The following is a 16,749-nucleotide window of genomic DNA, read 5'->3' as shown; positions in this document are numbered from 1 at the left end:
CAGGAAGGCGCACAGAGGCCAGGAAGGCGCACAGAGGCCAGGAAGGCGCACAGAGGCCAGGAAGGCGCACAGAGGCCAGGAAGGCGCACAGAGGCCAGGAAGGCGCACAGAGGCCAGGAAGGCGCACAGAGGCCAGGAAGGCGCACAGAGGCCAGGAAGGCGCACAGAGGCCAGGAAGGCGCACAGAGGCCAGGAAGGCGCACAGAGGCCAGGAAGGGGCACAGAGGCCAGGAAGGGGCACAGAGGCCAGGAAGGGGCACAGAGGCCAGGAAGGGGCACAGAGGCCAGGAAGGCGCACAGAGGCCAGGAAGGCGCACAGAGAGGCCAGGCAGCCACAGAGACCAGGAACCCGAGAAGTCAGAGGCACCGAGGCAGGAGGCATGAGGCCCGGAGGCAACCGAGGCGCGGGGCCAGGAAGCCCAAGGCACAGAGACAGTACACACAGAGGCCCGAAGGCAGGAGGCACCGAGGCCAGGAGGTACACAGACCCGAGACTAAGAAGGCACAGAGGCCCGCTGCCAGAAGGCACAGAGGACCGAGGCCAGAAGGCACAGCGGCCTGAGGCCAGAAGGCACAGCGGCCCAAGGCCCGGAGGCACAGCGGTCAAGGCCAGGAGGTACAGCGGCCCCAGGCCAGGATGCAAGAAGGGCAGGCAGCACAGAGGGCCAAGGCCACGAGACACAAAGGACCAAGGGCAGGCAGCACAGAGGAACAGAGGCACAAGCCAGGAAGCACGAGGCTGAGAGACACAGAGGCCCGACCAACCTCAGAAGATGCAAAGGCCAGGAGGCTCAGAGGCCGGGAGGGCCAGAGGCCCGAGGCCAGGAGGACCCGAGACCAGAGGACAGGAGGGTTAGAGGACACAGAGGTCCAGAGGCTAGGAGGTCCAGAGGCCAGGAGGTCTAGAGGCGTGAAAAAACACAGGCCACATGGGACAGGACATACAGAATGCACAGGGACCCGGAGGCCACAGGGACCAGGAGGACCCAGAGGTCCAGGGGCCTAGAACCCACAGAGGCCAGGACCCCACAGGGGCACGAGTCCATAAAGCCCACAGGAGCCAGGAGTCTACAGGGGCCACAGGGGCCAGGAGCCCACAGAGGCCACAGCAGGCAGGAGTCCACAGAGGTTCGAAGGCCAGGAGTCCCAGAGAGGCCACGAGGGCCAGGAGACCAGAGAGGCCACGAGGGCCAGGAGACCAGAGAGGCCACGAGGGCCAGGAGACCAGAGAGGCCACGAGGGCCAGGAGTCCACAGAGGCCACGAGGGCCAGGAGTCCTCAGAGGCCACGAGGGCCAGGAGTCCTCAGAGGCCACGAGGGCCAGGAGTCCACAGAGGCCACGAGGGCCAGGAGACCACAGAGGCCACGAGGGCCAGGAGACCACAGAGGCCACGAGGGTCAGGAGTCCACAGAGGCCACGAGGGTCAGGAGTCCACAGAGGCCACGAGGGTCAGGAGTCCACAGAGGCCACGAGGGCCAGGAGTCCACAGAGGCCACTAGGGTCAGGAGTCCACAGAGGACACGAGGGCCAGGAGTCCACAGAGGCCCAGGAGTCCACAGAGGCCACAGGAGCCCCACAGAGGCCGGAGGCAGGCGAGTCCACAGAGCCCTTACCGAGCCCGGAGGCCACAGAGGAAACAGGGGCCAGGAGAACACAAAGGCCCCAGGGACCCCGGCCATGCATGGCAGAACCCAGCTCCAAAGCCCGGGACGATCCTCCCTGTACTGCCGGGACACCGCGAGGAGACAGAGCGGGGACGCGGCCCATACCGGGCCCGGTGGATACATCGCACCCGTCGTGTAACTGGAGGCGCAGCCCGCGCCACAGGGAGAGGCGCCGGCCGCCGAGAACCGACAGCAACTTACCCCGCGCGTCCGGCTCAGGAAGGAGGGATCCATGGCCTTCACAAGGAACCTGCCCGGTCCACTCCCCCGGAAGCGCTCCAGTGCACTTCCGGGTCACGGCAGCAGAGAGAGCGCGCGGACACGGCAGGGTCCTCCCTGCCGTCCACAGAGCCAGGCGCGCGCAGGTGCCGGCGTCATTACCCCGGAGGCAAAGCCGAACCAAGGGGAAGAGGACGAGACGCACCGGAGAACGGAGTCCACGAGGGGAGCTCCACCGACCGTGCTTCTGGACCTAGAGCTCCGCCGTTCCCACGGAGACCGCACGGACTCAACCGGACCCAGGTACTGTAGGTTCCTCTCCATTCAGGACAGGAAACCAACTGATGAGGGAGGGGGACTGCCCCTTTTTTATCTGTAGGTTTCCTGTCCTGAAGGGGGCGGATCCCTCTCTCGTGGGTGCTGTCGTGACGAAAGGAAAATAGATATATATACGTATCTAATCTGGCACCCTAGGGGGACCAGCACCGGGTGACCGGTGTGGCTTACCGACCGCTAACGAGCGGAGTGTGTCCTCCAGATTCCCTGCCTTGGATCCCCCGGAGCTGCAGAGCTGTTCACTGAGAATCCTCCACCGGCAGAATGCCAAAAAATGGCTGCCGGAGCTCTCAGGGGAGGAGTGGAGGCGTGGGCGGCGCCAGCCAAGTGCGGGAATCTGGGGTCCCCACAGTGATCAGTGAGGGGGGAGGAAACATGCAGGATGCTCCAGCCCTCACATCCGACGTCAGGTCGGTAATCCCGCCCTTACCCCTGACAGGCAGGCCCGGGGGCGGGATTTTTGCGACTAGGCCGCGATGAAGCCGGGGACTAAATTTGAGACCGCGCCCGACAAGCAGGCACGGTCGGCGCAGAAGTCCACCGGCCTCCTGAATTCAGCAGCCGCCGCGGCTTCCGGGAAGAAGGTGCGCTCCCTGCACAGTCCCCTATGGGGACACAGAGTACCTTTGAGTTGCAGGGCCCGGTACCTGAGGTTGAAGAGGCTCCGGTCCGGCAGGTTCCCACAGGGGCTGCGGATGGAGCACGGTCCCAGTAAATGGATGACCGCTTAGGATCCCACTTCTCCCAGAGCCGCTTAAGGGATGGTGAAGGAGACGGCATGTGGCTCCAGCCTCTGTACCCGCAATGGGTACTTCAACCTTAACAACACCGCCGACGTAGTGGGGTGAGAAGGGAACATGCCGGGGGCCCCGTGGGGGCCCTCTTTTCTTCCAACCGACATAACTAAGTCTGAGAATGCATGAGTGGATGTGTGCCTCCTTCCACACAAAGCATAAAACTGAGGAGCCCGTGATCCACGGGAGGGTGTATAGGCAGAGGGGAGGGGTTACACTTTTTAAAGTGTAATACTTTGTGTGGCCTCCGGAGGCAGAAGCTATACACCCAATTGTCTGGGTCTCCCAATGGAGCGACAAAGAAATTGGACGTCTGAATGAACCTTAAAGAATGAGGTGTATACATAATACTGAGACTATTTTGATTATGCACTAGCACTTTTTCTTATAGGTTCAAGGATTGTATGCAGTGTTGAAAAGATCTTTATATAACTAAGTATTTTGCTAATATTGTTTAATAAAGATGTCATTTTATTATTGTTACAGGACGGCTGGATATCTTTTGGGGTGGCGTTTTAGGCTATTCCAGCACCCTACTTATTAGAGGATTACTTTATACACATTGTGCATCTATTCCCCTTATTTAACTGGTGACTTACAAGAGGTTAATCTCAAATGCCTTTCTAATCTCTAGAAACCGGCTTGCAAATCTATCACTCTGATAATTGAAAGACTGAATCATAAGTATTGATCAAATTAAAGAACAGAAACGTTCCCAAGTCCATAATGGGACCGGCATCCTGCATTATATTAATATTGTATTCTGACCGGCTTCAATGAAGTTTGTAGTCGTCAACTCTTCATTCTTCGATTGTACAAGACTCCGAGCAGGTGTTCGTGCCCCAGGTAAACTCTATATTGTATAGAGAAAAAAATTACCACCATATTATACAAACGGCATGTAACATTGCGGAGAAGAAATATTATAGTCACAAATGTAATGGTTAAACTACGCACTATAGGTCTCATTGTCAATTGTACCAGTAAAACTGGCCATAAGATACAGAGCAGCCAGTTACCGCTCAGCTTATATTTCTAAGGCCCCCTTCACAAGTCTGTGAAAATCACGCACGTTTTCCACGTACGTGTCAAAGGTGTGTATTGTTCTCCGTGTGCCGTTTTTATGGCACAACGTGTGTTCTCCGTGATAACGCACAGAGAACGGGAACTTTCTGCTCACCTGTCCCTGGCGTCGCTGTCCATGGTGCTGATCTTCGGTCTCCGGTCCTGCCGACTCCATGCGGCTGCTGCTTGCAGCCCGCAGTGGAGTGAATATTCAATGAGCATAATGAGCGGCGGCCGGAAGCAAGTGACAGCAGCGGCAGAGACAGCAGCGCTGGAGAAGGCGTGTATAGAATTTTTTTGTTTTTTTTTTTACAAACACGTGTGTTTTCTCCTGTGCGTGTAACACGGATGACATCCGTATGGTCCGTGTGACACCCATGATGCCAGAGAAAAACGGACATGTCTACGTGTGGAGTACACGGGCACACGTATGCTCCACACGTACACACTGTCCGCAGACCCATTGATTTTAATGAGTCTACGTGTGCCCGTGTCTCCGGCACGTGAGGAAACAGACCAAACACGTACGTGTGAAGGGGGCCTTAGGCCCTGTGCGCACTGGAAAACGGAATTTTGTTAAAAAAATTCCGCAGGGTCTGAAAGATTACCGCACCCGCGGTAAAGAAAAAAAAAACGCGGCAAACCGCACCCGAAAACCGCATGCGGTTTGCCGCGGTTTTACCGCGGTATTGTCGCGGTTTTGCCGCGTGTGGGTTGGTACATGTGTTTTATTGCATTCAATGCAATAAAGCACATTGAAAAGAAAAAAAAAAAACAAAAAACCAAAAAGTCATTTCCTTCTGAGATAGATAGCAGACAGATAAATAAACAGAAGAATAGAAGACAGATAGAAGAATAGATAGAAGGATAGATAGAGGGATAGACAGAGAACAGATTGCTGCATTTCTCCCGAGCGGTAATGTGTTGTTCACATTACCGGCCGTGGGAGACGCCCTGTGGTCAGTGTCAGTCGCGGCTGGATGCAAGCATCGCAGGACGTGGATTACGCCGGAGCTGTGTGTTTCGGGGGGGGGGGTTAATAAACGGGTGAACCAGGGGCTTATTTGTGTTTTATTTAAAATAAAGGACTTTTCGGTGTGTGTGTTTTTTTCACTTTACTTACGGGTTGATCATGTCAGCTGTCACATAGACACTGCCATGATCAAGCCTAGAGTTAGGCGGGCTTTGCACGTTGCGACATCGCAAGCCGATGCTGCGATGTCGCACGCGATAGTCCCCGCCCCCGTCACAGGTACGATATCGTGTGATAGCTGGCGTAGCAAAAATTAATCGCTACGCCAGCTTCACACGCACTCACCCGCCCTGCGACCGTCGCTCTGGCCGGCGACCTGCCTCCTTCCTAGGGGGGCGGGTCGTGCAGCGTCATAGCGACGTCACACGGCAGGCGGCCAATAGCGGCGGAGGGGCGGAGATGAGCAGGATGTAAACATCCCGCCCACCTCCTTCCTTCTGCATATCCTACGGAAGCCGCGGTGACGCCGGTAGGAGATGTTCCTCGCTCCTGCGGCTTCACACACAGCGATGTGTGATGCCGCAGGAACGAGGAACAACATCGGACCGTCGCGTCAGCGTAATTATGGATTACGCCGACGCTGCACCGATGATACGATTACGACGATTTTGTGCTCGTTAATCGTATCATCTAGGCTTTACACACTACGATGTCGCATGCGATGCCGGATGTGCGTCACTTTCAATTTGACCCCACCGACATCGCACCTGCGATGTCGTAGTGTGCAAAGCCGCCCTTAATGGTGGCGATCCGCCGCCATTAACTCCTTATTACCCTGTCTGCCACCGCATCACGGCAACAGGAAGAGCCGGGACACTCCGGTACTGCCGCATAATGGAAGCGACAGTCCCGGGGCAGCTGCGGGCTGATATTCTCAGCTGCGCCTCGCCCTCCTCAGCCTGAGAATACCGGGCTGCCGCTGTGTACTTACCTCGGCCGGACGGTAAAAATACGGCGGAGCCCACGTGTTTTTCTTTCTATATTTCCGTTTGCTTTCTATGTGTATTCTATATGTCTGTGTGTGAGTGCGATGTGTGTGCATGACACTGTTTGATCACGTCAGCCCTGCAGTCAATCAGCAGCCACTAATGAGCCGCTTCACTCTCACTTCCTTCTGATGAAACTGACATGTCGAGAAAGTGAGAGTAGCAACAGTTCTGACTTCCTGCAGATGTCAATTTCATCCGCAGGAGATACTGGAGCAGCTGCTGATTGTCACATGATCCCTGCAGCCAATGTCACGTCAGCCCTGGCGTCAACATTGCTGGAATAGCAGCGGCATCGGAGAGGACAGGCAGTTTTTATTTTACATGGGGGAATGTAGGAATTAAGAAAGGGTTGTGCGAGTAATGAACAACCTCTAAAGATAAAAGTTTCCTTAAAGTGTTCACATAAAACTACTTAATAAAAGATGTTATTAAATCACCACTCCATCGTTTTGTTTTGGGGGGGGGGGGTTTCAGTGCAGGAGTGGCTCTTTAAAAAGGCCCCTACTTCCGGTATTAAACTGTCCCTCCATAATTATTTTTTTTTATGTCGATCTGATGCCGAAGCACCATCTTATGACTGTAACTTCTGACTGACCGGAAGTCAGAAGTTACGTAACAAGCTCTCAATACAAAAAGAAATCTGGAGCGGCAATATAATAATATAATAATATTTATTAATTTATATAGCACAATTCTACAACGCTTTACATACATTAGCAACACTGTCCCCATTGGGGCTCACAATCTAGAGTCCCTATCAGTAGGTCTTTGGAGTGTGGGAGGAAAGTGGAGAACCCGGAGGAAACCCAAGCAAACACGGGGAGAACATACAAACTCCTTGCAGATGGTGTCCTTGGTGGGATTTGAACTCTGGACCCCAGCACTGAAGACTGCAGTGCTAACCACTGAGCCACCGTGCTGCCCATATAAGGGTTAGTACATCATGGATGCTTTCCTTGGAAGCGTGAAAGGGAATCTGTCACCAACAATCTGCCACCTAATCAGAGAGCAATATAATGAAGGGAAAGCAACCCCAATTGAAGCAAAGTGTCACTTGCTTGCAGTAGTTCTCATAAAATCACTATATCATTAGAGAACTAGTAAACCTGCTGCTCACAACGGATTGGTAGCTTTCTGCCTATGCACAGTGTACGCAAAAAGCAGTCAGTCAGTGTGGGAGTAGTTATACAGAACTCAGCATTCAGAGAACTGATAGATCTGCAGGAGATAAAACGGATTTTATCAAAACTACAGCAGGCAGCTCAATAAGTGATACATCAATGGAATCAGGGTCTCTTCCCCTACATCATGTTGCTCTTATATGGGGTAGCAGAAACCTGGTGACAGATTTGCTTCAAAAACCATCCTTTTGTATTATTACTCTACATTATTTAAGTAAACGGGGCTGAGCAGCAATAAGTTATAAATCCTGAGCTGCTATATGAAAACACTTCTTCTAGTCCTGTACAATCACATGATGCTGCCTTTATAAGCTCCTAACTTTTAGTATGATACATAATTTAATTAATAGGAGATTTCGTACCTTGGTTTCTGCAGTCTCTCTCAGATTCTTGATCAGTTCCAGCATGTGGGACTTGATTTTGGACACTTCTGCTGAGGACTCTGACATTTCTTCGCACAGTGTCGTGATCTTGCCCTGAGCTTCCTCCTGACAGTGAGATAGCTTCTCTTGTAAGTCACTAACTTCTTTCCTACAAGCAAAGCGCAGGTTAAAATCTAGTGTTGAAAATAAAATATTGTAAGCTATTATACTTACTTTATTGCTTTGGCGGGCCCGACCTGTATCCTTCAAACATTATTCTTTATGCAGATTTTACATAATAGTGTTAGCCAAAAACTTGATTTTTCTTGGAACCGTAAAATCCCTTTCTCGTTGAATACATTGGGTGATGCAGAATAATGGATATAGGCCATACCACTAGAAGGCTTGATGATACCAGGTATATAAAAAAAAAAAAAAAAAAAAAAGATAGGCTGCGCATGGTTGGCCATACCCTCTCCTCAGACACTAAAGAACTCCGTTTAGCGCTAATAGCTTCCCAAAAAACCCTAAGAATACCACGAGGCTGCTCTCACACATCCGGTTTTTGCCGTGCGGCACAATCCGGTAAAAACCGGAAAGAACGGATCCGGCGTGTGTTGCCACCTTGTCCGTTATTTCCCCCAAAAGACTTGTATTAGCGCCGGATTGTGCCACATGGCCTTGCGTTGCATCTGGCTTTTGCCGGATACGCCGTAAATAGCTGATCCGGCGGCCGGATGGAATGCTGCTTGCGTTTTTTTTTGTCTCCAGCGAAAAACCGCATGGCGCCGTGAGTTACAATGAAAGCCTATGGGCGCCGGATACGTCATCATCCGGCATATGACGGAATCCAATGACTGATCCGTTTTTTTGAACTGCGCATGCTCAGTAGCACAACGGATCCGTCAAAAAACAGAAAAAAAAAGCATGGAAACAAACTGATGCAACGGATCCGTTTTTTCGCCGTCCCTTGCATCAGTTTTTTTTGCTGGATTGTGCCGGACGGCAAAAACGGATGTGTGAAAGCAGCCTAACAAAAACAACCAACACCAACATGACAGAGACAGATAAAAAAAACAAACAACGAAAAACACATGGGCACCACAGGCAACAAAATTGACTCAAGGACAGGAAAGGCTGGGAGCGGTCTACACTAATGCATTCAACGACTGTCTTTATGAAATGAGCAGCTACGATACCTGAAAAAGCAGATATTGTCTTTGGCCTTGTAGGCATTCACTATAACTGTTATGACCCATTTAGGAATGGTTGTCTTTGTGGCCAAGAGGCCCTTGTGTGAATCAGCATCGGAACACTGGAAGGCTTCTGTAACTGAACGTTTGGTGGATGAACTGGAGACAGTGAGAAGGAAGGGATGTCCACATTGACATGAAAAGCAGAAACAACATTTGGAAGAATAGATCACAGACCACACCACCATCTTTGTCCCTATGAAGAACAAAGAAGAGAGATCTTCAGGAAAAGACAGCAAGCTCAGATGCCTGGCGTACAGAGGTTATGGCAACCAGAAATTACACCTTAAAATAAAAGGAGCTTTGGGGAAGTACTCTGAAGAGGCTCAAAAGAGAATTCTAAAGTGCAGACAAAACAAGATAAAAGATTAATGAACAGAAAGTATCCTACGAATGGACAAAAAGACCTGATATTTCATGTGGATTGTGGGAGTTGGATGTTTCTTAGTTTTCCTCTCATTACATAGAGACAGTGTGATCCATGAACATGGTGGTGACGGAGCTAGACTTTTCTTTCCCTGTGAAAGTAGGGCTCCCAGGTAAGGTGGTAAACCTCCAGACTGCAGCTTATGAGCCTTCAGTATGGTCTGGACAAACAAGTCAACCATGCCCTTTAAGCAGAGGTTAAAGTTAATAATTCCAACATATACACCATTAAGTGTAGCTGAGGTAAATGTTAATTTATTATAAATATTTATTTCATAAGGGCCCATCTGTGGCCACCTGAATAAGGACTTAAAAGACCATGCTTGGCAAAGCAGGGCCAGATATTGGGGTTGCTGGAATGCCCTCTGCCTTGACAAGCTAAAGAATGTGGGAAGCAGAGGAAGACTATAGAAGATATAGCACAGGGAACTATGCCAATTGAGTGAAAAGATATCGAAAAGGCCATTGCAACATAGGTTAGTGACCTTGTAATTGAGACAAGAAGAGATCCACTTTGGGGGTGCTGAAACGAAGGGAATTTTGTTACTTACTGTAAATTCCTTTTCTTCTAGCTCCTATTGGGAGACCCAGACGATTGGGTGTATAGCACTGCCTCCGGAGGCCACACAAAGCAATTACACTAAAAAGTGTAAGGCCCCTCCCCTTCTGGCTATACACCCCCAGTGGGATCACTGGCTCACCAGTTTTAGTGCAAAAGCAAGAAGGAGGAAAGCCAATAACTGGTTTAAACAAATTCACTCCGAAGTAACATCGGAGAACTGAAAACCATTCAACATGAACAACATGTGTACCCGAAAAACAACCAAAAATCCCGAAGGACAACAGGGCGGGTGCTGGGTCTCCCAATAGGAGCTAGAAGAAAAGGAATTTACGGTAAGTAACAAAATTCCCTTCTTCGGCGCTCCATTGGGAGACCCAGACGATTGGGACGTCCAAAAGCTGTCCCTGGGTGGGTAAAGAAATACCTCATGTTAGAGCTGCAAAGACAGCCCTCCCCTACGGGGAGGCAACTGCCGCCTGCAGGACTCTTCTACCTAGGCTGGCGTCCGCCGAAGCATAGGTATGCACCTGATAATGTTTGGTGAAAGTGTGCAGACTCGACCAGGTAGCTACCTGGCACACCTGTTGAGCCGTAGCCTGGTGTCGTAATGCCCAGGACGCACCCACGGCTCTGGTAGAATGGGCCTTCAGCCCTGATGGAACCGGAAGCCCAGCAGAATGGTAGGCTTCAAGAATTGGTTCTTTGATCCATCGAGCCAGGGTGGCTTTGGAAGCCTGCGACCCTTTGCGCTTACCAGCGACAAGGACAAAGAGTGCATCCGAGCGGCGCAGGGGCGCCGTGCGGGAAATGTAGATTCTGAGTGCTCTCACCAGATCCAACAAATGTAAATCCCTTTCATACCGATGAACTGCATGCGGATAAAAGGAAGGCAAGGAGATATCCTGATTAAGATGAAAAGAGGATACCACCTTAGGGAGAAACTCCTGAATGGGGCGCAGCACTACCTTGTCCTGGTGGAACACCAGGAAAGGAGCTTTGGATGACAGCGCTGCTAGTTCGGACACTCTCCGAAGAGACGTGACCGCTACCAGAAAGGCCACTTTCTGTGAGAGTCGAGAAAGTGACACATCCCTCAGAGGCTCGAAGGGCGGCTTCTGGAGAGCAACAAGGACCTTGTTTAGATCCCACGGATCTAACGGCCGCCTGTACGGAGGTACGATATGACAAACCCCCTGCAGGAACGTGCGCACCTGAGAAAGTCGTGCTAGACGCTTCTGAAAAAACACGGATAGTGCCGAGACTTGCCCTTTAAGGGAGCCGAGCGACAAGCCCTTTTCCAACCCAGATTGCAGGAAGGAAAGAAAAGTAGGTAACGCGAATGGCCAGGGAGATACTCCTTGTGCAGAGCACCAGGATAAGAAAATCTTCCACGTCCTGTGGTAGATCTTAGAAGTGGACTTCCTAGCCTGTCTCATGGTGGCCACGACCCCTTGGGATAATCCTGAAGACGCTAGGATCCAGGACTCAATGGCCACACAGTCAGGTTCAGGGCCGCAGAATTCCGATGGAAAAACGGCCCTTGGGACAGTAAGTCTGGACGGTCTGGTAGTGCCCACGGTTGGCCGACCGTGAGATGCCACAGATCCGGGTACCACGACCTCCTCGGCCAGTCTGGGGCGACGAGTATGACGCGGCCGCAATCGGATCTGATCTTGCGTAACACTCTGGGCAAGAGTGCCAGAGGTGGAAACACATAAGGGAGCCGGAACTGCGACCAATCTTGCACTAAGGCGTCTGCCGCCAGAGCTCTTTGATCGCGAGACCGCGCTATGAAGGTCGGGACCTTGTTGTTGTGCCGAGACGCCATTAGATCGACGTCCGGCACCCCCCAGCGGCGGCAGATTTCCTGAAACACGTCCGGGTGAAGGGACCATTCCCCTGCGTCCATGCCCTGGCGACTGAGGAAGTCTGCTTCCCAGTTTTCTACGCCCGGGATGTGAACTGCTGATATGGTGGATGCTCTTTCCTCTACCCACATCAGAATCCGCCTGACTTCCCGGAAGGCTTGCCGACTGCGTGTCCCTCCTTGGTGGTTGATGTATGCCACCGCTGTGGAGTTGTCCGACTGAATTCGGATCTGCTTTCCTTCCAGCCACTGCTGGAAGGCTAATAGGGCAAGATACACTGCCCTGATCTCCAGAACATTGATCTGAAGGGTGGACTCCTGCTGAGTCCACGTCCCTTGAGCCCTGTGGTGGAGAAAAACTGCTCCCCACCCTGATAGACTCGCGTCTGTCGTGACCACTGCCCAGGATGGGGGCAGGAATGATCTTCCCTGCGATAATGAGGTGGGAAGAAGCCACCATAGCAGAGAATCCTTGGCCGTCTGAGAAAGGGAGACTTTCCTGTCTAGGGAAGTTGTCTTCCCGTCCCATTGGCGGAGAATGTCCCATTGAAGTGGACGCAGATGAAACTGCGCGAACGGGACTGCCTCCATTGCTGCCACCATCTTCCCTAGGAAGTGCATGAGGCGCCTTAAGGGGTGCGACTGACCCTGAAGGAGAGACTGCACCCCTGTCTGTAGAGACCGCTGCTTGTCCAGCGGAAGCTTCACTATCGCTGAGAGTATGAAACTCTATGCCAAGATACGTTAGTGATTGAGTCGGTGCCAGGTTTGACTTTGAAAAGTTGATGATCCACCCGAAAGTCTGGAGAGTCTCCAGCGCAACATTCAGGCTGTGTTGGCATGCCTCTTGAGAGGGTGCTTTGACAAGTAGATCGTCCAAGTAAGGGATCACCGAGTGTCCCTGAGAATGCAAGACTGCTACCACTGCCGCCATGACCTTGGTGAAAACCCGTGGGGCTGTTGCCAGACCAAATGGCAGAGCTACGAACTGGAGATGGTCGTCTCCTATCACGAAACGTAGAAAACGTTGGTGCTCTGTAGCAATCGGCACGTGGAGATAAGCATCTTTGATGTCTATTGATGCAAGGAAATCTCCTTGAGACATTGAGGCAATGACGGAGCGGAGGGATTCCATCCGGAACCGCCTGGCGTTCACATGCTTGTTGAGCAGCTTTAGGTCCAGAACAGGACGGAACGAGCCGTCCTTTTTTGGAACCACGAAGAGATTGGAGTAAAAACCTTGCCCTTGTTCCTGCAGAGGAACAGGGATCACCACTCCTTCTGCTTTTAGTGAGCACACCGCCTGCAGAAGGGCATCTGCTCGGTCGGGAGGTGGGGAGGTTCTGAAGAACCGAGGCGGAGGACGAGAACTGAATTCTATCCTGTACCCGTGAGACAAAATGTCTGCTACCCACCGGTCTTTGACCTGTGGCAGCCAAATGTCGCAAAAGCGGGAGAGCCTGCCACCGACCGAGGATGCGGAGGGATGAGGCCGAAAGTCATGAGGCAGCCGCCTTGGAAGCGGTTCCTCCGGTTGCTTTCTTGGGGCGTGAGTGAGCCCGCCAGGAATCTGAGCTCCTTTGCTCCTTCTGAGTCCCTTTGGACGAGGAGAATTGGGTCTTGCTGGAGCCTCGAAAGGACCGAAACCTCGACTGCCACTTCCTCTGTTGAGGTTTGCTTGATCTGGGCTGGGGTAAGGAGGAGTCCTTACCCTTGGATTGCTTAATGATTTCAGCCAATTGTTCACCAAACAGTCTATCTACAGATAGTGGCAAGCTGGTTAAACATTTTTTGGAAGCAGAATCCGCTTTCCATTCCTTTAACCACAAGGCTCTGCGCAAGACAACAGAGTTGGCAGACGCAATTGAGGTACGGCTTGTAGAGTCCAGGACAGCGTTGATAGCGTAAGTCGCAAACGCAGACATTTGCGAGGTTAGGGACGCTACTCGCGGCACTGCAGGACATATGATAGAGTCCACCTGTGCCAGGCCAGCTGAAATAGCTTGGAGTGCCCACACGGCCGCGAATGCTGGAGTAAACGACGCGCCGATAGCTTCATAGACAGACTTTAACCAAAGGTCCATCTGTCTGTCATTGGCATCTTTAAGAGAAGCCCCATCTTCCACTGCAACTATGGATCTAGCTGCAAGCCTGGAGATTGGGGGGTCCACCTTTGGACACTGGGTCCAGCGTTTGACCACGTCAGGGGGAAAGGGATAACGTGTATCCTTAAGACGTTTGGAGAAACGCTTATCTGGGTAGGCATGGTGTTTCTGGACTGATTCCCTGAAGTCAGCGTGGTCCAGAAAAGTACTCAGTTTTGGCTTAGGATACCTGAAATGGAACTTCTCCTGCTGTGCAGCTGCCTCCTCTGCAGAAGGGGCAGGGGGAGAAATTTCCAATAGACTATTGATGGCCCCTATAAGGTCATTTACCATGGCGTCACCATCAGGAGTATCCAGATTGAGAGCGGTTTCAGGATTAGACTCCTGATCACCCTCCTCTGTCTCATCATGTAGAGACTCCTCTCGCTGAGACCCTGATCCGCGTGATGACGTGGAGGGTCTCTCCCAGCGAGCTCGCTTAGGCTGCCTGGGACTGTCATCTGAATCAGAGCCGTCAGGCTGAGATGCCTGGGACCCCCTTGAAGCACGGATTAACTCCAACTGAGGGGGACCGGTGAACATTGCCGCAGCAGTGTCCATGGACTGAGTAACTGGCCTGGCCTGCAAGGTCTCTAGGATTTTTGTCATAGTGACAGACATCCTGTCAGCAAAAACTGCAAACTCTGTCCCCGTCACCGGGACAGGGTTCACCGGCGACTCTGCCTGGGCTACTACCACCATAGACTCCGGCTGACGAAGTGGCACAGGGACCGAACATTGCACACAATGGGGGTCATTGTAACCTGCCGGTAGATCAGCCCCACAAGCGGCACAAGCAGCGCTCACAGCCTGTGTCTTGGCACCCTTGCGTTTTGCAGATGACATGTTGTCGTCTCCTCAGAGCAATTGGGGTATACAGCCAAGAAGCGACCTTACAGTGCAAAATATATATATATATGGTACAGAGAAAAAAGTACACAAATATCACACTGTGGCACTAGTGGGGCCAGCACTTAAGTGCTGCTTACCGCCCGCTTAACGTGGGTGTGTGGTCGCCAGAAATCCCTTGTCTGGGTCTCCCAGAGCCTGTGTCCGTTCTCCAGCCAGACTGCCTGTAGGAATGGCTGCCGGCGTCCTGTGGAGAGGGGCGGGCCCTGGGCGTGTGCAGACAAAGAGCGGGAAACCTGCGTCCCACTGTGCTCAGTGAGAGGGCTGGAGCATGTAAATAAGGCTCCAGCCCTCGGCGCTGATGAATCGAACAGCGTCTCTCCCTTGCCCTGATTGACAGGGCGGGGGCGGGAACGAAGCGGAGCTAGGCCGCAGAAGCCGGGGACTAAATTTATAAGCGACGCCGTCGTAAAAGCACGGTCGTCGCCAAGTCCCCGGCGCACTACAAGTCACAGCCGCGCCGCCGCTCTAGGGGCGGCCGGCGCGGCAGTCCCCAACACATAAAGTCACTCAGAAAAACTGTAGTGACTGTAACCCCAGCGCTCAGCGCTACTGTCCCCGGCGCACTAGCACACCCAGCAAGTCTGGAGTGTGCGCGGCCTGTACATACGGGGACACAGAGTACCTTAATGTCGCAGGGCCTTGTCCCTGAACGGTACCCAGCTCCGTATCCAGCAGGTTCCATGGGTCTGTGGATGGAGCCCGGCCTCAGGGCTTGGGGGCCGGTAAGATCCCACTTCCTCAGAGCCCCTCAGGGGGATGGGGAAGGAAAACAGCATGTGGGCTCCAGCCTCCGTACCCGCAATGGGTACCTCAACCTTACAAACACCGCCGACATAAAGTGGGGTGAGAAGGGAGCATGCTGGGGGCCCTAGTATGGGCCCTCTTTTCTTCCATCCGACATAGTCAGCAGCTGCTGCTGACTAAACAGTGGAGCTATGCGTGGATGTCTGACCTCCTTCGCACAAAGCAGAAAACTGGTGAGCCAGTGATCCCACTGGGGGTGTATAGCCAGAAGGGGAGGGGCCTTACACTTTTTAGTGTAATTGCTTTGTGTGGCCTCCGGAGGCAGTGCTATACACCCAATCGTCTGGGTCTCCCAATGGAGCGCCGAAGAAAAAAGCATAACTGGCTGAACACCTCTGGAAGGAAAGCTCAGTTTTCGGGATCCAGACTTTCTTGGCTGACAAAGTCTGTGGCCCTATGTCAAGAATGTGAACCGTAGAATGAGCTAGGACATGAAGCTTTGCCCAGAGAAGAATCCGACGGTTTCCCTGCAGAGTTCCTGGTATCCCAATGGTAGTTCAAGTCCACCAGTCGAGTTGTCTGCCTGCACTCAAACTGGGTAGTTCTTGGAGGGGGGGAGGAGGGATAGTGGAGGGAGAGAAAGATAGCTCTTAACTTTAGGAGGTAAATCTGGAAGCAGTTTTCCACCAGAGTCCCCGAGACGTGTGATGGTTAGCCATCACTCCAAAGCCCAAAAGAATAGTATCACAAACTGTCATACCAACCACTAAAGAAGGTCTCTGCAGACTCAGAGAAACAAATGCAAGGAGTCTAGTGACTTCTCCCAAACAGACAGAATATAATGTGTAGCTGGCATATGTGAAACTTGGCAAACCAAAACCATCCTGCCCAGAACCCTCAACCAAAAACAAAGCACATTGTTTTCATGCGCAAGTGAGACATTCCAGATCAGTTTGAGGAAGGGTTTGATTCTGTGTTGGGAATCTGAACTATCCAGTAGTCAAAGGTCATTCAATTTCAGGGGCTGTGATAGTGTCAAATATGACTTCTATTTATGATTCCCACAAAGAGCTCCAAGGAACCTAAAGTGATTTGGAGACTAAACATATTCACCTCTCTGGGCTGGGGTACTTCAAGAATTTGTCTAGACAGGAATGATTGCTACCAGTTTGGCACAGAGGATCACCATCAGGAGAG

At 52.2% G+C, this 16,749-nt stretch overlaps 1 protein-coding gene across 3 annotated transcripts in view; it reads right to left on the bottom strand.

Moving 5' to 3' along the window:
- SPAG5 (sperm associated antigen 5) overlaps nucleotides 1-16,749 on the bottom strand; it is a 320,831-nt gene that overhangs the window by 82,184 nt on the left and 221,898 nt on the right. For all 3 annotated transcript variants that reach the window (XM_075335260.1, XM_075335262.1, XM_075335261.1), the window contains 2 exons: nucleotides 7,645-7,813; nucleotides 3,783-3,867 (listed from right to left, as the gene is read on the bottom strand). In XM_075335260.1, coding sequence (XP_075191375.1) covers nucleotides 3,783-3,867; nucleotides 7,645-7,813 — 254 coding nt within the window. The remainder of the gene's footprint in view (nucleotides 1-3,782; nucleotides 3,868-7,644; nucleotides 7,814-16,749) is intronic.

This window comes from Anomaloglossus baeobatrachus, chromosome 2, assembly GCF_048569485.1.
Source record: "Anomaloglossus baeobatrachus isolate aAnoBae1 chromosome 2, aAnoBae1.hap1, whole genome shotgun sequence".
Lineage (NCBI taxonomy): Eukaryota > Metazoa > Chordata > Amphibia > Anura > Aromobatidae > Anomaloglossus > Anomaloglossus baeobatrachus.
Note: the sequence above shows the minus strand (reverse complement) of the source record. Positions and strands in the feature narration are given on the sequence as shown.